Here is a 20,009-nt window from a genome sequence, read left to right as displayed (position 1 = left end):
CTAGACGTGGTACAAACAAAACTATACTAATCCAAGAATGGATTCCACCCATCGGCTTATGTGAGATCTACTGCTACCGCAAGCCAAGCAAGGGTAGAAAAATGCATGTGGTGTCTTGTATTATTGTTACAATGACATGTGTACGAATTTAAGTAGACATGGACAAAAACTTACAGATTTTTTATTTTATCGATATAGGACTCCGCCATGACAGTGTACTCGTGTTATGTAAGTGTTTCTCCCTAATTATACAAACTGTCATTAACACAAGACGCTCCAATAAGTGTGTAATATGTACTCCTACAGTGTAAATACGTCCTCACATAGAGACTTATTTTGATCGTGTTCCCTACCATTGTGTCATCGTAGGTCACTAACACCAAATATATGTAAAACTCTCTTTACATGATCTCATATTAGTGGCCCAAAAACAAAAACGCTAAGATGGCAGAGAACCCGTTCTCCTTAGAAGTTTAGTATATTGCCACGAATTAAGAGTGATTTATCCTTACACTGTTAGCTCTACCAACTCCTAAACAGACGGCTTTCCCTAAATTAGTTAATTGTTTTAGGTGGAGGCGGTGGGTGCACGGGGAAGAAAAGAAGTTGCAAAGGAATTTGGTAAATTTGGATATTTATAAAGTGCTCTTTTTCTTTAAGTGCTTTTCTGGTCACAAAATTATATTCGATAAATATATGGTACAAGGAGGTTGAGTTAGGCAAGGAACAAGTCGGCAGATATATTATGTGCTTTAGACGTGTCGAGTTCTAGAGGCACTTTGGTTTATGTAACTTGGATTGTTTAGTTGCTAACCAAATTGTCATGCAATTTGCTCCACACGCAACCCTCCTTAAAAACATCTGGCAGTGCAACTGGTGCAAATTTTCACATTGCAATATTGCACAATGTCCAAATGAATTGAAGGCACAAGGAGGAATTTTCACACTAGTATGGTAAATTTTTTAGAAGTTCGTTCAGCGTTACAGTCATTTTTACATAACCTTGTTAATTTGCTTTTTTATAACATGCGAATATATCATGACATCTCAATTTTGTTTTTTTCTCATATTATAACATGTGGGTTTGTAGATTATATGACAATTTGATCGTCACAATAATAAAAATCTTACATATTACAAAGCTTTTTGTGAAAATAATTCAGGTAAAGTAGTTTTTGTTTCCTGTTTTAATTAATGGGAAGAGAAATTCAAACTTCAAACTCTTCAAACATCATTATAAAAAAAAAATTAAAAATAAATAAATAAATAACTATACGATAAAAATATGAGCTAGTTGCTAGTTCATGAGTTTGTGTGACATAGCTGAAACTAAAACGACTTAAACGTGGTTAAGTTCTAAAAGTTTTATTTTTTGGTTAATGACGTATCACGTATATTATTATTATTATCATCATCATCATCATCATCATATATATAGTATTTGCGAAAATAACAATTAAATTTATTAAAAAAAGTTTTAGCATAAATTTAAATGACAATATAAAGAGTAGCCAAATTATTATTGTTTTTTTTTTTTTTTTTTTTACCAAAATGATATTATCTACATTAAGGGAGAGATGGTAGCTTAGCCTCACAATAAACTAGCAATAATGCGATTCAAATTAGCTTTTTGGCAAGAAATCGAACTTAAAACCTCTCACTTACAAGTGAAGAGTAATATCACTAACCCGTAGTAATAAGGGCCAATTTGGGATTGTTGTACTTTTTAATAAATTGCTTATGCTTTGCTTTAAGAATAATCAGCTGCAAAATAAAACAGTTGAGTATGATAAAATGTATTTTTAAAAGTGTGTATAAAAAGAAATGTCTAAGAGGATAAATAATGTCATTCTTTAAAACTAATGAGCTTATTACAGGAATTAAAAATATTTTAAAGGCTCAACTCCGCTTTTTATTAAAGCAGCTTTTAAAAGTAACCTATAAGCTACTTGCTTTTAAAAGATGTTGTCTGGAGGTCATTGATTTTAAAATAAGTTGTATATTTTATTTTTACCCAATACACTTTTACTGTTTAATTTTAAAGTAAAACAATTTTTAGTAAAAATATAATACCAAAATGGGCCTAAGTGGCTGTGTAGCCAAATTACTTATCTGCCCATAAAAATGCAATCCCAGTGGGCCAGTTGCAATTGCAATTTGGCCCCTGAGAAAGCATAGTTGACCTACATCTTGCCTCTTCCAAGAATGGGGGGTCAGTTTTGTAATTTTAAATGACTTTAAAATAGTTGGTGACTGGGATTAGTGGTCAAATACTTTCCGTTCTAATTAAGAAATTAAATTAAACACGAACAACCGAAAACAAGAATCAAACAAAATATTAATTAAATTCGGATCAAATTGTGTGATTATTATTTTTTAATGGAAAGATGCTCAAAATTTAAATCTTATTAGCTTCCTATTTAAGCTAAATGAACAAGTTTAGTTAGGGATTATTTTCTGACCAGCATGTTGTTGTGGTTCGTCTTTTTTTTATTATTATTTTTAATTCTCCTTTTGGGTGGGAGAATAATTGAAGACTTTGGCATTATTGTCAAACAAATTTAAGAAACGAAAAAAAATGTGGGGCTTATTTATAATGTTTCAGCATCCTTTGTGAGGCAATTGGAGAAGTATTTTAAACCATGTTGGCACAAAATTAGGTGGAAATTAAAGATATTTGTCAATTGATTAATCTTTAAAATAAATGAGTTTAGAGAGTATTAGCTTAACTAAGTTTGTTGGAGCAAATTTGTTCCTTGATTATGTATTCAAGTTCGGATTGTCACTCTCAATAATTTAGACATCAGTCAAGAATATATGATAATTTAGAAGTGTTTTTAAAATGACTGAAAGTATTTTTAGTGAAAATGTTATTAGAACAATCCTATAAAAGTACTTGAAGCGCTTCATTAAAGAAACACATAAAGTACTTTTAGAATCCAAAAATATTTTATCTAAAAAGTTGTTTAATCATTTTAAAAATACCTTTAAACGATTCCTAAATATGATTTTTTTTTTCTTTTCATTTATATAAATAAATAAGTTGGTATAGGCGAAAGGAAGAACGTAAATAGTTATGGGTAGGATTTTACTCTATGTAGTGAGACCTTGCGTATGTTTCAACCACTGACACTATGACGGATGCATCATAAAATTGGGTACCAAAAAATTTATGGTGAGCATCTCCCTCCTTTTTTATCCACTAAAATCCACTTTTGTCGGTTTTACCATAAATATTCGCGGTACGTATTATTTAATAAATTAATAATTACGAAAAATTAATTAATTAAATGATTATTGTGATCTACGAGGGTTATTTCTTATTCTTTTACTTAGGTTTTGTAAATTTTTCAAATGATATGGTTGCCCACATCAAATGCCATCTAAGGTGGTATGAAAATATGGTACAAAAACATAATATGAATAACATTACTCAATATATTATGTTAATTTTTTTATTATTGATCATTTTTAATTTATTTAATCTGATGGCTGAAATTAAAATGAGTATGTGAAAAATAAAAAGGGATGTGTATATAACATCACTTTAAATATTTGTAGACAATATGATGGACAAAATATTACTATTTTTATTTGTTTTCATTTCTTTATTCATGAATATCTTTGCTCACCACCCTCAAGTGGCTATAATGCTCAACACCCTATTTATCATTGTTCGATGAGTTTATGTTTTGAGATTTGTGTCTATACACTATATAGATCTCGACATTTAAACCTATATAATGGTGATAAATAAGATGGTGAGCATTACCGTTACATGAAAGTGGTGGCTTTGACAATATAACACTTCATTTGTTTTTATTTTTAATGTGTTAGTATATATTTTTGGACAATGAGGTGGATCTGCAAAGCATGAAGTGAAGGTAGCCATCTTCGTGTTAAAGAAGTTTTTCTTTTCAAAAGAGACCAGCTGGTGACTTCGTTACTGCTATCTATCCTTTTGGAGGGCATAATTTATGATTAAAAAGTTAAATTTGCAGTTCGGTAGCATACATACTCTCTTCTTAATAAGGTAGATTTCAAGTTAAAGCTCTGCAAACAGGATGTAGGAGAAATGGAAAGGACAACATTTATAGTTACCAATCTACCATGTCTCACTTTATAATTTTCTTCCCACCCAAATTATCCATCTTGGGGTCCCATAAAAATAATTGAACAATGCTTGTGTTACCCAAAACAAAGGGGATTATGCAAGAAAAATTTGGACCATGTAATGATAAAGTATGAGTTGATTCTTATATCAATTAGGTAAAATGATATCTCATTCAACAAGCGACGTACATTACCTCATAAGAAAATGGAAAAAACATCTAAAACGACTCATTATGGAAACGAATAAGAAACTATTTTGACATTAGTTTTTATGTTCTACGTATTCGCTTGCATTTGAGAGTAAACTTAAACACCATGGCTCGTAAAGAAGTGGTTAACGTATATGTTTACATAGAAAATGGTCGATCCTTATGATTCGAGAATGGGCTAGAGAGTTGGAGCATCTCCAATGAAATATGTAAAATGTCTACGACTGTGTATTTTGCATTTTTTGGTCTGAAAATGCAAAAAAAAATAAAAAAATAAAAACTTAAATATAAATATATTTTTTTATATCTTTAGGTGGTTAGTCCCGCTAATCAAAAAGAGAAAATAAAATAGGATATCAATTTACGTATATCCCATTCGAGGAAAACCCTCTTCTACATCTCTTGAAAGTGAAAAATGAATGTAAATTTGAGTTTTACATATCAAATTTACATCTCTTAATTGAAGATGCTCTTAAAATAGTTTAACGATAATCCATAAATTTACCGCTTATCAGACAAATGATTTATTTGTCCTTTATTTGTTAGTGAGTCCCAAAAATGTATTAATTACACGTACAACATTACCATGCGCTTAATTTGAACATAATTTGAATAATATCAGTGGCCAACATGCACTGGATATTCATTTACCTAATCTATAAACTACAATATTTTAGGTTCAGTTCAACATCATTAAGTTTTAAATATAAAAACTTGGCCAAACCATCCATGATGGTGGGTTAGGAAACCTCATTTCTTTAACAAACTAGAATGCACCAACCAAATTACTAAACTTTTGATTTTAAAGCGATTTGGAACAATTTTTTTTTTTAAAATGTACTCTTCTATTTCGTTTATAAGTGTTTTTAAAATGATTGAAAGCGATTTTGGTGAAAGTGTTTTTGGACTAAAAAACATTTTCTCTATCTCTAAAGCACTTTCAATCATTTTAAAAGCACTTTCAAACGAATCCTAAGATGTTAAAATAAGTTATGGATATTAATAACGTACCTTAACTGATTATTACTATTTGAAATTATCATTCATCTCATTGTAGTATGTTAGTCGTACAACTAACACATCGAGGCACTTTGATACGAGAGATAAGAGAAGAAAAATCGAACTCAAAACTTCAAATGTTGAGATCATCCCGGCCCTTAGTCAACTAGTTTTGTCAGTTACATAACCTTTTGTGGCTTTATGTTGAAGCTTAAAAGTGAGCTGGAGTCGCTGTAATTGTTTAGCAGTATATCATTCCGTGTTCATTAATTTAAAAGTTTTAATAATGTCGAGCTAAAATATTCCAATGGTTGGGGGTTGGCGACGTAGACAAAACTCAGGTTAAACGCAACCGCAACCGCCTCGTGTCAGTAAACCTAACGAGAGTCAACCGGGAAACCGCCCGTCAGGACAAACCGGCAACTAGAATTTCGAATCCGCGAACTGGCAAAGCGTGAATTCTCCCGTCACGGAGGCGGTCACTTAAGGGAGCCTCACAGCTCAATCCCATTCGCCCCACGTGGTTGGGGGTTCGTTTTCGTGGTGTTCTGGATTGCATTTCGGGGCTCCGGTCGAGGGCCTTTTGGAATATTTCGTAACTGTCATGTCAGACGATCACAGCCGAATAAAGATAACCTCATTCACTGGAACGAAACACACAACCCCCACCTCACCAGGCAGCATGTGAGCGCACGCTAGAACTCCCTTTCATGCTTGAATATTTTGTCTGCTTCTTATTGGTACGTGCATCCACGCTCCCTTCAGTGTCGTGTGGCTCCTATGATTGTAAATTCAAACGGAAAGCATGAGATGTGCGTGAAAGAGTATCCTACGCGTAATAAGCACCGTTCATCGTCACCGATCGAGGCCGAAAAGAAAAAATCCAACGGTCGGTGGCGTACGTACTCGCGTAGATGCGTTTCGGAATTTCGGATTTAAAAACGAAAAACAGACACCCAGAAAACCGAAAACCAGAAGGAAAAAGCCACTCTCTCTCTCTCCTCACTTTCTCTCTCTAGAGTTTGGAATCTGGCCGAGTTATCAAATTGATTGCAATTACAAATGAATTCAAGGCGACAATAAGAGAGAGAAACAGAAACAGAAACTGTCTCTTCTTCTCCTTCCATGCGTTTCTTCAGAACCCACCACTTTTAGCCTTTTTCCCTTCCTCGCTCTCAGACACCCAGAGAGGAAAAAATGCAATCGGGAGGCTTCAACGGCGGAGGAGGCGGCGGCGTCCCTGATTTCTACACTAACGGGCGATCCATCTCCATCTCCGCCGCCATGAACGGCCACAACCCGTCTCAGAGCAATCCCTACCACCGATCCCAGCTCCCCAGCATGTTTATGGACCCTACCGCGTCCCAGATCGCTCGCCAAACACAATTTCAACCCCAAACCCAAAACCCAGCAGCCGGTCTCATCGGAAAGCGGACGCTCGCTGAGTTCCAGGCCCATCAGCAGAACCACTACAACCCCCACCAGAACTACCACCAGAATCCTGGCCAAAATCTCTATCTCCGCTCCCTAAAGCCCAGAACTTTCCAGCACTCTTCTCCGATTTCGCCTTTGTCTCCGATAGACTTCTCATCTGGGTCAGCAATTACAGGCTCCGACTCTTCGTCTTCTTCCTCCTCTATTTTATCCCATCAGCGGTTCGGGTTGCCTCTGCTTCAGCAGCTCCGCCCTCAGCCCATTAACCAGACAGCACCACCGGCGATGTCGTATGTTAACAATCTGGTGCCTAACAATCCGGTTCAGAACAACCCAGTTCAGACCCGGGGTTTGGATTCCGAGAAGAAGATGATCAGTAACACGCTGCAAGAGCTGGAGAAGCAGCTACTCGACGATAACGACGAGGACGACGAAGGCGACGCCGTTTCTGTCATTACTAAAACCAACAGCGAGTGGTCCGAGACGATACAGAATCTGATGGGTTCGGCAGCTCCGAGTCAGTGCCAAAAGCCCATTTCTCCGTCGCCCACTTCGTCGTCATCTTCGTCGTCATCCGTGGCGTCTCCGGCGTCCTCCACGTGTTCCAAGCAGTCGCTCATGGAGGCCGCGACGGCCATTTCTGAAGGGAAATCCGAGGCCGCGGCGGAGATCCTCGCCCGGATGATGGCGACACAGGTCCCGAATCCGAGACCCAATTCAGAACAAAGGCTTCTGGAGTTCCTGGGTTTAGCTTTGAAGTCCCGGGTCAACCCGATTGATAATTCGCCGCCGGCAAACGAGCTTTTTGGGCAGGAGCATAGCGGGTCGATTCAGTTGCTTTACGAGTTATCTCCGTGTTTCAAACTGGGGTTTATGGCCGCTAACCGCGCAATCCTTGAAGCGACCTTGACGGACCAATCAGCGACCAACAAGGTTCATGTGATTGACTTCGACATCGGGCATGGCGGTCAGTACATGCTCCTTTTCCAAGCGCTCTCAACGCGTCAGAATGTTAGGCCCGCCGTCGTGAAGATCACCACCGTCGCGGATAATGGCGGGGAGGGGAGGCTGAGAATAGTCCGTCGGAAGCTGAGTCAAGCCGCCGAGCGACTCGGGGTCCGTCTGGAATTCAACGTAGTGAGCCCGAAAATCGGCGAGCTGAACCGGGACTCGCTGGGTTGCGAACCGGACGAGCCGATCGCCGTGAATTTCGCTTTCAAACTGTACAGCATGCCGGACGAGAGCGTGTCTACGGACAACCCCCGCGACGAGCTTCTGCGGCGCGTGAAGGGGCTGGCGCCGCGTGTGGTGACGCTGGTGGAGCAGGAGATGAACACCAACACCGCGCCCTTCATGGCGCGCGTAAATGAGTGCTGCGCCTACTACGGGGCGCTGCTGGAGTCGATCGAGGCGACGGTTCCGAGGGAGAACCCGGAGCGAGTCAAGGCGGAGGAGGCGCTGAGTCGGAAGCTTGTGAACTCGGTTGCTTGCGAGGGGAGAGATCGCGTGGAAAGATGTGAAGTGTTTGGGAAGTGGCGGGCCCGCATGGAGATGGCGGGGTTCGAGTTGAGGCCCATGGGCCCAAACATGACCGAGGCGTTGAAAAATCGACTCGAATCGGGAAACCGAGCCAACTCGGGGTTCACGGTTAAGGAAGAGAAGGGAGGGGTTTGCTTTGGTTGGATAAGCCGCACTCTCACCGTCGCATCCGCTTGGCGTTAACTTCCCTTTTTTTCATATTTGTTTTATTTAATTTTTAATTTTCTGGCTAATTGTTATAAAAAATACTTTCTGATTATTATGTAGGGTTTCCTGAGAAAATGGAAATGGGAGAAATGCTACCAAAAATTTGAGGAGTGTTTGGATTCCATGAAAATTCTTTTGTCCACTGCATTTATGTTTTTTGTTTGGTTTCTGATTTTTGGTTTTGGGCGTGTTTCAAACTAATTATACGATGTTATAAAAAAAAAAACTTTAAACATGGGGGTTGCGTAATTGAGGAATGAGTTTGGCCTTCCTACCAAACCAACCATGGAGGGCTCCACTTATGTATTTCTCCTTTTGGTTTTTATTTTACACTGTTTGTGTATTTTTTTTTTTAATTATAGAAAGTTTGTACTGCAAAATGATATTTTTTTTTAATACTAACAACAATTTTCTTATTCGATTTTATGTATGTTAGGAAAACCTAGTTTTTCCTATGCAATTGCTTACGATGTAAACAATGTTACGTGTGTTTTCATAGTTCGAAAAAAATATCTTGGAACCATATGGATGGTTATCTACCAAACTTTTCATCCTTAATTTGTTTAAATAATATTGAGCAAAATATATGGCTCGTAAAATTAGTTGGTTGGAGAGGATTTGTGGAGGGCTCCACTTATGTATTTCTCCATTTGGTTTTATTGGGTTTTTCTTTTTCTTTTTTGAGGAGATTTTGGTGGGTGTTTAATATATAAGTTCGGAGAGAAAGAGAGATATTTTTTTGCCTTTTTTTTAGGTAGAATTTGTAGATTTCTGTATTTTAGGAAAGCTTAGTTTTTGTTATGGACGTGTCGTTTTTCGGTTGGATAGGAGGAGAGGACAAATGTGGTAATGGGAAGAAGTGCTTTACGTGTGTTATTCACCTTGCAACCTAAGATTTTTGCTATGTAATTGCTTACGTTGTAAACAATGTTACGTGTGTTTACCTTCTTACTATAAACATCCCTTGGAACCATATGGATGGTTATTCACCAAACATTTGATCCTTAATGTGGGTGCAAATATGTGGCTCCGTGAATTAGTTGGTTCAAAAGGAATTATTCATGATATTTGGTCCCTTGCCAGTTCTATCGATTTTGGTTTTATCCGCAGGATGAACAATCGTGCAGCGCATGAAGTAACAGCTTACGTCTCAAAGGTTGGTGATGATCATATATGGGATTGTATAGGATTTGAATTTCTTTTCAACATTCTTGTGAGGATGTAAACTTATTTAATATAATCTAATCAAATATATCCTTTGGCCAAAAAAAAATGGTTGGTTGGGAAGGATTTGAGGATCTTTTGGCTTTTGAATTAGAGGATGGCATGAAACGGAGATCATGCAAGATTTATGATTATATATAGTTTAATGAGAAATGGTTGATTAATTTTGAACATATTATAATCACATGGTTTCTGCTTTTAATAAAGAAACGGAAAATAGCACTTCGTGATATATTGTTTAATAAATACGTTCAATAAAGAATGGTTTCTAACGATCGTATCAAATTAAAAATGACCCTTTTTGTCGCAAATGATCATTTAAATTGACCTAATCAATTAATTTGGGCTTTGAATTTCAAAATGATCAATTCAATCCCTGAGTTTCATTATCACACATCAATTTGATTATTCCGTTAGAAATTTTGTTAATAATTATATTATTGAGCTGATACAGTACACATATAAGACTTACAAGTCCAATAACAAAGAGCCACATATTATAAAGGAATTTAATTATTAAAAATCTCGAAATACTTACTCAGATGACCAATAGCTTCCAATCTCTTCTCATGCCCGTCTTCACATTTATGAGATGTTTATAATGTTGAGCCATATATTTTCATAGAGAAAGTATATTAGCAAGCTTTATAAAAGATGGGGACACTTTATAAAAAAAAATAGTAGTCCAAAACATGGACCAACTAGAAATATGATTCACATTATATATATCTTATATATAAGGAGAGAAAAAAATCTCAACAGCCCACAAACTAAAAAAATAGAGTTCTTGTCTATCCAGAACTCTCCTAAGCTCCCACGTTTTGAACACAGTAAAGTGATGGCCTTCCTCAGCTTCCCCACACCCCGGGAAAGTAGAACACATTACAGAAAATGGAAGAAGTTAATGAAACTGTTTCTTGCGTCTATAAAAAGGGGAGGGCACAGGGAGAGCGGAGGAAAGGATAGTGACAAGACAACACTGCAAAAATTGAGAAGCACACGGAGAAGAAATCGACAAAAAAAAAAAAAAAAAAAAAAAGACAAGCAGCAAAAGAAAGCGAAAAGGAACAGCAACAAGAAGCCAAAGAAAGAGAGAAGAAAGCTTAAAAGGTATTACATTTTCATAATGGATTCTTGATTTTTATTAGGAAGTTCCTGTCGTATTTTCCCCCAAAAAAAAAAACAAAGGGAGGTTTCCTTTTCTTCTTGTTTGACAGAAGCAAATAAGATAGTGGTGGAAACATGCACCACCAATTCACACCGACAACCAAAACCTGTCATTGGGCTTGCTCCTTCCTCTTCTCCACCAATGGAGACATTTGCTGTCTTCTCCATCCTTGTCGCTGTCAACTCTTCTAGCAACCGAGTGCTCATTCTTCTTCTCCACCATTGGAGAACATTTGCCGTCTTCTTCGCCGATAGCAGCAAGGAAACCGTAGTCTCTGCCACCAACAATGGCCATGATGTGACTTTCATGCCTAGCAAGTTCGTATGTGCCGCTCCCGTCAATCCCATGAATTTCTTCGGGGTGGTCTAAACCACCCTGTGAAGTTGCAATCAAATCTAAGTGCTCCGTGCCGCTGTCGTCAATCCCATGAATTTCTTCGGGGTGGTCTAAACCACCCTGTGAAGTTCCAATCAAATCTAAGTGACCCGTGCCAACTGCCGCCGTAGCATTGATGTTAGAAGGTTCTGTCTGCCGTAACGAGGCCATTGAAGACCTGGTCTCTATAGAAAGGCTATTAGGAAGAAGATCGTCGAGTCGTCGTCCGAGTAGCCTAATAGTGCAGGCCTTGACTCGTAAAAAGCAACCAGGAATAACCTTAAAATTCTGTTCACCAAGTCGTAAAAGATAGTTCTCTACAGGCAACAAGGCAATGGTGCAAAAATGGTGTTTCCATCATTTCGTTACTCCCACAAACATGCACGAACCTGCAGCGGATGAAGACAAAAAAAGAAACTCGTCCCCGCTGTCTGTACTCTCACATGCAGTAGCCATTCAACTGATGCTCTCCAAAGGTCCTATTAGAAATCACACCGATAAATAACTCGGTTCTTGCATGAAACAACTCCCGCCTGACAAGGAAGGAAGCTGCAATGAGCAATGATCCCAAACAAGGTCACAGCGAGCGATGAATTTGCAAAAGAACAATCCCGTCGCAGCCGTCGTCTTGGAGTTGAGAAGAAGAGAAGTTGCTGACGATAGAAGGAAGGGGAAACAAAGTCCTATTTGAACTTGGAAAGCTTAATTCACAAAAAATAGAGAAAATAAAGTTTGCTGACAAGTTCCCTTGGGAAAGGCACTCACGTGAAAATCGAAAGGGAAAGTCATGGGATCAAAAACCCCCTAACCCTTCTCAAACTTTATTGGGCAAGGCACGGCTAAGATGCAGTTTTAACTAGGCCTCGCAAATTGGAAATTGGGCCAAAATAATAAATGGGCAGGAGTCCAATAGCGTGATGGAGGCATATCATGTGTGAAGAGATGCCGACATCGAATCTATGGAGGAAGTAAATCACTTCTAAATACTATAGATGTGAACCATCTCAAACCACAAAACTCAACAAAACTCAATGGACTTACACTATGTCAAATTTAATAGATCAAATTTCCGAAGTGGCCAATGGCACGAAACCGTATCAAATATCAAATGACACGAAACCGTATCAAATACTAAATGGCACAAAGTCGTTACAAATAGAACAAAGCCAATACAAATGACATGAAGCCGCGACAAGACTTAAATGGCATAAAGCCGCTTCAAATGGCACGAAGCCGCAACAAGACTCAAATGGCACGAAGCCGCGTTCTACTCCAATGGCTCAAAGTCTTCGCCTGCATGAGCTAAAACTGCACAAGGCATCCAATGGCTCAAGGTCCTCGCTCGCATGAGTTAAAACTGCACAAGGCATCAAATGCTCTAATGGCTAAAAGTCTTCGCCTGCATGAGCTAAAACTGCACAAAGCATCAAATGCTCTAATGGCTCAAAGTCCTCTCCCGCACGAGCTAAAATTGCACAAGGCATCAAACCCTCCAAGTGGCACAAATCCCTTGCCTGCACGAGTTGAAACTGCATGAGGCATCAACTGCTCAAATGGCTCAAAGTCCTCGCCCGCACGAGCTAAAACTGCACAAGGCATCAAATCCAAACAAATACAAAATACCAAGGAACTACGAGTGACCTGATCCCTCAATGAGGGTACGTAGGCAATCTAGGGCTTGACCTAGGTGCAGTCGCAAAATCAAATAAACCCCCAAATCCCCAAGTTACTATTTATTCATATTGGAATCAAAGGGTTTTTCCTTTTAACGAAGGATTTTAATTAATAGACGAATAGTCTAGAATAGGTCAAACTTAAATTAATAAAATCCTCTTCAGAAAAATGAATGAGGATGAAATTATGTCAAGTGAATTATTTTTTTACATATTATATACAATTTTTGCTCAACAGATAATAAATACACATTTATAAATTAGAAAAGAGGACAAGTTGATAAGTTGAGCTTTTTATTTTTTATTTATTTTTATTTATTTTTTAATGAAAGGACTAGTGAGTTAAATTGTTAAAATGTTAGGAAGAGGAAAAATCGCATTAGGATGCATATACATTATTATTTTTTCGCCACTATAATAAAACACCATCCGTGAATAAGTTGCGCTATTTTCAGATATGTACTTGGTAAAGGACGGAGAGCGCATGCTTTGCTTGCTACTTTGCTAGATGCTGCTGCTGCCCCACAGCAATCGGAGTGCTTGTCATCATGAATGGGGCACAGTTATTGTAGTTGGCTAGGGAGTGAAATTATCATTTTAAATTAAAAGTAATACGAGGGGTGTCAACAATCTTCTTATTTCGGGTTTTCTGTTTTTATTTTCTTGGTTCTTATTTTCATCTTTTAATGTTGTTTGATATTATAATTGTCCAAGTTATGGGTCGTCTTTTAAAGCTAACACTATAGAAAATCAATTCAATGAAATATCGTTTAATCATTTGCCTATGTTATTAAAATGTATCCATCTAGACTTCAGGTATTGTATAAATGATCTTTGAAAGGTGGAATTGGATCCTCTCCTCCTGAGCTTGGGCTCAGGAGCCTTCTGACTAACATACAAGAACCGTTGAATTTTAATTCAACGTCTATAATTATTATAACTTTTAAAAAGTTCTTTGTTTGTAGCTATTGGATCAAAATCTAACGATCTATGTATGTTGGTCAACAGACTCTTGAGCCCAAGCTCAAGAGAGGATCCAATTCCTTGAAGGGTGACCTTGCAAAACGAGAAAGAAAGCTGCAAAGAAAGAGAGAACGAGAAGGTTGATAATTTTTTTTCAAATGATTTTCAATGTAGGGGTAGAAATAAAAAGAAAATAAATAGCATTCATAGAGGAATAATGACATAGGCATGGGAGGGAAGCATTGAATTATTATGATATTAAATGAGGTAATGAAGAAAATAAAAAGAAGAATTTAAGACATATGCCTGCCCAGAAAAAATGAGTAATAATTATGGAAGGAGTGTTGGATTTGATGGGTTGAATTATCACTTCACTTGTGTCACCCAAAAGTGAGGTTGAATAAAACCGTATCTGCCATCCCACTGCAAAAAGGAACCCAGCACAAAGCTCCCTAAAGTCAAAAACCTTTTGTGTTAGCAAAACAAAATAAAAATAAAAAAATAATTAAAACTTTCAGGCAATTATTGGAGTTCAACTTTGTCAAAAATACAAATTCCAATGTTGTGTTATATAGCATTCCGACATGTAAGTAAGTTTATCTCGTATATAATGTGTGGAGTATTTAAAGACTAATTAACGGTCCATAAATTGAACAACCATGACAAAAAATGTATTGCCACCAATGGAGTCATGAACGGTAGGCTAGGTATGTAAGATCGGGTTGGCCCGATGTTATAGATGAGCTTAATTCAATTCATTGTTTTTAACATTCGAATAAAGCCTAAAGAAAGTCGGAGGCTTATTTACTGCACAAGAAAAGTACATATTTAAGTTAACCATCTGAATAAGAGTTATTAGATTGTTTAACTCAACAACATCTGACGGTTGTTGGTTAGATGTGTAACTTAGACGTGCACAAAAGAAGTTTCACAGAAGGTCAAGGTATAAATTTCTAAATTCGTGAATAATAAGGGAATGACAAGTAACCCATCTCGGTATAAGCTTTTGCGAAATTTCTTAAATTTCCTACATCCCAAGTTGAAGTCCTCTATAAAAACACAATTCCTTTCACTATATAGACATACGAGGAGCCCAAAATGCTCGATTAAAAGTGACCCACCCTTAGGCCCAAGAACATCGGCCCAAAGGCAGGGCCTGGGAACCTATTTGTAATAGGGCTGCCCTGACCGGCCCAGTCCACGTCTACCTATTTTTACTGAGCTCGCTCTTCTCACCCTCCATCTCCCGCCGTTACCAGGTGGTGCACCGCCACCATCTCTGGTTTCCGGAATCCACCACCGGCATATCAGCTCAGAGAACAACGTCGGTTACCGACGAGAAGGACCGAGTCGATGATCAGAAGAGCAACCGAGTCCAGGACCGAGGTGTCACTCCTCGATCACAAGACTTCAATGCTTGGTACCTGGATGTCATTGAACAGGCGGAGCTCGACGATTACGTTCCCGTTCGTGGAACCATGGTCATCCGTCCCTACGGTTACGCCGTTTGGGAAGCCATTCAGGTACTCCAGCTGCCGCTACCTCTATCCATTTGATTGCTTTCATTTCACATTCAGTGGTTTGAAATTTTGAATTTATTTAATTTTTGTAGGATTATCTGAATGTGAAATTCAAAGAGACTGATCACAGCAACATGTTCATATGATTTTCGAGTTTTTGATGCGTAATGTAATGCTTAAAATTTGAAATTCTTAGTTGTTTGATAAATTTGGAATGCTGCAGTTTATACCCTACTCTTTTTATAGAGAAAGAAGCCAGCCATGTTGAGGGTTTTAGTTCCGATTTAGCACTCGTGACAATAGGAAGAGGGAAGGAGCTCGAAGAGAAACTTGTCGTATGCATTTCCGTCAGTAAGTTGTGTTGTATTTGATTGTATAAGTTATTGAGTGAATATTACCGAAGGTGTTATCTTTGATTGTTGCACTTCTTGAGGCTCTGGCAGGTTGGAGCCATGAGCGATACCATAGTCAATCACATGTTCACCCAGTGGATTCATAGTTACCGTGATCTTCCCTGTAGGGTTAACCAGGTACCACGCTTGCTTGGTCTCGTAATTGAAGTACTTTAATTTTCAGTGGAGGAGTTTTTCATTTTACGTAAGCTTTGGTCTTTATGAATTGGTGTCTAATTTACTTCAGTGCGCAAATGTCACAAGATGAGAGATGTGAACGAAACCTTTCGTGAGGACTCTTGAGTTTCTATGGCTGGAGGGACATACTGCTCGTGGCGCTGCAGGCTATACAGATGATTGATGTGTATTTGAAATTTGCTTATGAGCAAGCTGAAATACCTGTTATTGCAGGTAGAAAGTCAAAAGTAGAAACATTTGCTGGTGCTGTTAGTGTTGAGAATGAGTCTCACATTGATGGGAGGAGGGACCTTGCATGGGTTTATAAGAGGTTGGGCTACTTCCCATATTGCCAATTGGTTTTATGTGGAACCCCAACTTTCTTCAGTTAGGACCTATGGTTTTATGGTAGAACCCCAACTTTCTTCAGTTAGGACCTATACGATAAAGGGAGAATTTTTCTCGTGCCTTTGAAACACAGGTACTTTGATTATGATATGATAATGTGGTTATTTGTTAGTTATGATATGATAATCAAAGCCTCATTTTATAGGCGCTAGAACAGAATTTGACCAAAATCTATGCATGCCGTTTACTGATGGAAGTGGAGAGAGGCATCATGTGCGGCAAACTTCATGGGCTGTGAGTACCCCTTTTGTTGGTGGGATTATAATGACTCGTGGAGATGATACAGGTTTAATGCTTCCCCAAAAGATTGCACCGATACAGGTAAAGTTCTAAAGTTGGAGATCTTTATGCATTTTGCAAAAATATGTCGACGTCGGTGTCTTAGTATGTGCTGTATTTAGTATAAGGTCATCTGGAAACTTGTCTGTTAGTTTAGTTTTTAATATTATTTGTTCTCATGCGAAAGCATTCAGCTTAATATGCTTAGAATTCAGTTTGGTTCTGCTTGTTTAGTATGTTTCCTCTGCCCAGGCATGTATGCATGCATGGCTTATTTCGTTTTTATTTCAACAAAATTTCTCGCTTGCGTATAGATGGTGGTAATTATACCAATTTGGAAGAAGGATGATGATAATAGAGAAGTCCCCAATGCTGCATAATTGGTCAAAGAAGCTCTGCAGGCTGCAGGGAATAAAGTTAAACTTGACGGCTCTGAGCAGAGAACCCCAAGATGGAAATTCAATTTCTGGGAGATGAAGGTTTGTCCTGAATCTTAAAGATAAAGCAATTTGTAACCTTTGGTGTGTTGCTTTTGGCATACTATGACTCGAAATTAACTTAATTATTTATAAGCTCTCGTAATTACAGAAGCTAAGCAACCATCACATTTTAACCGTTTCATTGTCTAATTGTTTGACTTGCACCAGATTTGACAGGGATGTTTACCTAATATGAGTTCCAAAGATTGAGGAAAGATAAGACCAAAAGTTGACCTTTTCTTGTGCTCACAGTGCTTATTGTTTGTTTTGAGTGCTTATACCATTTCGTGCATGGCTAACATATTGGTTCTCTTGCGAGAAGCTGTTTATTAAATTAGTTATTTGAAGATTAAAACGGCTGCATGTTATTGTTCTCTTATTGTCAGTCACCTCAATAACAAGCCTTCGTTTTATAGGGAGTCCCTTTAAGGATTGGAATTGGTCCTCATGATGTTTCACGCCAGAGTGTGGTTGTATCTAGAACAGATGTTCCTGGAAAGCAAAGGAAGGTTTTCGGGATATCCATGGAGCCTTTTGAATTTGCTGGCTTATGCGACGGACAAGTTGGGTGAGATACAGTCATCTTTGTTGAGGCAAGCAGAATCTTTTCCGGATAGATGCATTTTCTTGCTCTAGGGAAAATGGGCGAGAGGTCCTTGGTCGGCTAGGTATGTGTACTTTTGAGTTATTTTAGTAATGTAGTTGTTAATTCTATAAAACAAACTGTTGAGGAAAATTGCATTCTGATTCTAATATAATGACAGCTGCAAATTATTGCACAGTAACGAAGAAGAGTTAAAAGTAAAACAAGAAACCGGCGCAACCATCAGATGCTCTTCTTTTGAGCGGCCGCAAGGGATTAAAAGATGCTTGATGACTCGCAACCCTGCCGAGGAAGTTTCCATTTTTGCAAAGTCATAAGGTTTCAGGTTTCGCTTGGAACACAAGCATCCAACCGATATTGTTCAAGACAGATGTTATCTGTGGTCTGTTTCGTCGTACTTTCTTCTTATACCCTACAGTATATTACACCAGTTGTTGTAGCATACCATTCTCCGTAAAACGCCTGTTCAGTTCGTTTGCCGAATGTGTTGTAGTTTACACCAAGAAAAGAAAGTATAATACTTGCAGATGTTCCTTTCAAACCTGGTTGAGAGAATCCGTTTTATTTTTGGTCACAATGTAGAAGACAAATACAAATATGGTCACGAACTTTAGAAGCCCAAAACTTTAGGGGCTCAGAAGCAAAAGTCAAAACTTTAGGACCAGTTGCGTACGCCGAAAGCGATTCCGAGGGTTCACATATGATTGGATTGACTGTGGAGTCCATCTTGGTGGAAGGATTTTTAGCTAGATAGCGACATCGTCATTTGTTGTTACTAATATATTTGTTGTAATATGATTGGACGATACGGTGAAGTTGTAATATGATTAGACGATACGGACCATCTTGCATTCCGGCCATACCGCCACCTTTTAGTGCCACCCGATGAGTCTTGGCCGAGCAACCACGTGGTGAGTGTTCGACCCAGAAAACTCTTCGGGACGACAAGGTTGATAGCCTCAAAATTACAATGTGTAATACTATGCGTATTGTAATACCACGTCACGGTGCGATTTAATTTCTCTTATATAGTGGGGGCCGCAGTTGGAAGATGAGATGGACGACCAAGATGCTGTTTGGCTGTTCCCTTGGACAATAGGGGAAAGAGAATCGTTTGTAGACTTTTAGGGAGAGTGAGGCCCACTGGGCTTTCGCTTCTTGTGGGTGGGGTTCTTTCCGGGGAATAAAAGTTGAAAACGCGTAGGAAATTTTGGAGGATAGTGGAGATTTCCTTCCTCTTTTTATTTTTTATTTTCTTTTTCTTTTTACAAAAGAGGTATTCGCTAAATTCTCACCACATTAGTTGTCAATTACCCAATAAACTTTAATTTTAATGGATTATTCTCTGAATTTTTATAATCGGGCAATTTCTTTATCAACTTTAACTTTAGCCGATTACCTCTTGAATGCTTAGAATTGATCAGTTTCTAATAATGAATTTGTTGAGATGAGAAATTAATTTTCTTATTTAATTTAGGCCTTGAATTGAAATATGTGAACCCAGATGGTCATGTGAATTAAGTCACAAGAAAGACTAATGAAATGACATCATAATCGTAACATGATGCTGAAAAAAGTAAGACTATGTGGAGAAGATTCATAGTCGAGGAGTTAATTGACTAAAAATAATTGGCCAAATATAAAAGTTCAGAGTAAACTTTGCTGCTCCTTACAAGTTTTGGAGAAAAATATACAAATACCTCTATGAGTAATGTTAGGGAGACTAAATTTGTAGACAATTTTTTTTGTAAACTAAGTGACCTGGAAGTTGATGATTGAATTATTACTCAAGTATTGATAAACATACTCATTTTCTATTGGTAATACATCATTTAGTTTTATTTTGTCTAGCATTACTCCTACCATAATATTTTTATTATTATCAGATTATAAAAAAAAAAAAGTTTCAACCCAATTTTTGGGCTAATAAAAAGCAGTCTCAAGTAGGGAAACGCGGGATGGAAGGCAGAAAAGGCTTGGCTTTGTTTCACAGAAAAAGGACTAAGGAAATTGAGTTTCCGTAATGGCGATGCTGGCGTCAGTTGACCTGGTTGAAAAATATAGAATATATAAGGGTGATTCCGCTAGCCAAATCGCACTAATGCGATTCATTCGCCCTACTATCCTACGGAGCAATTCTTCCACCTTTACATATGAGTTTTCCCATTCGATCTAATGATGTAATGGAGGAACATCTATCAACTTAGGGCAACCGAGAAAGCTTCGCATCAGAACCCTTACCCTTA

General features: G+C 38.0%; 1 protein-coding gene and 1 pseudogene across 1 annotated transcript; both read left to right on the top strand.

The window, feature by feature from the left end:
• Nucleotides 1-6,518: 6,518 nt before the first annotated feature.
• LOC103958227 (scarecrow-like protein 8) lies at nucleotides 6,519-8,631 on the top strand. The gene has a single exon (XM_009370473.3). It carries the CDS (start codon nucleotides 6,519-6,521, stop codon nucleotides 8,475-8,477), a length of 1,959 nt encoding a protein of 652 aa, XP_009368748.2. The 3' UTR covers nucleotides 8,478-8,631.
• Nucleotides 8,632-15,219: 6,588 nt separating this feature from the next.
• On the top strand, nucleotides 15,220-18,304 carry LOC103958254 (annotated as a pseudogene).
• The last annotated feature ends 1,705 nt before the right edge of the window (nucleotides 18,305-20,009 follow it).

This window comes from the organism of the source record quoted next, unplaced genomic scaffold, assembly GCF_019419815.1.
Source record: "Pyrus x bretschneideri cultivar Hongxiangsu unplaced genomic scaffold, Pyrus_bretschneideri_v1 Contig4, whole genome shotgun sequence".
Lineage (NCBI taxonomy): Eukaryota > Viridiplantae > Streptophyta > Magnoliopsida > Rosales > Rosaceae > Pyrus > Pyrus x bretschneideri.
The sequence above is the reverse complement of the archived record's forward strand: the minus strand, read 5'-3'. Positions and strand labels throughout refer to the sequence as shown.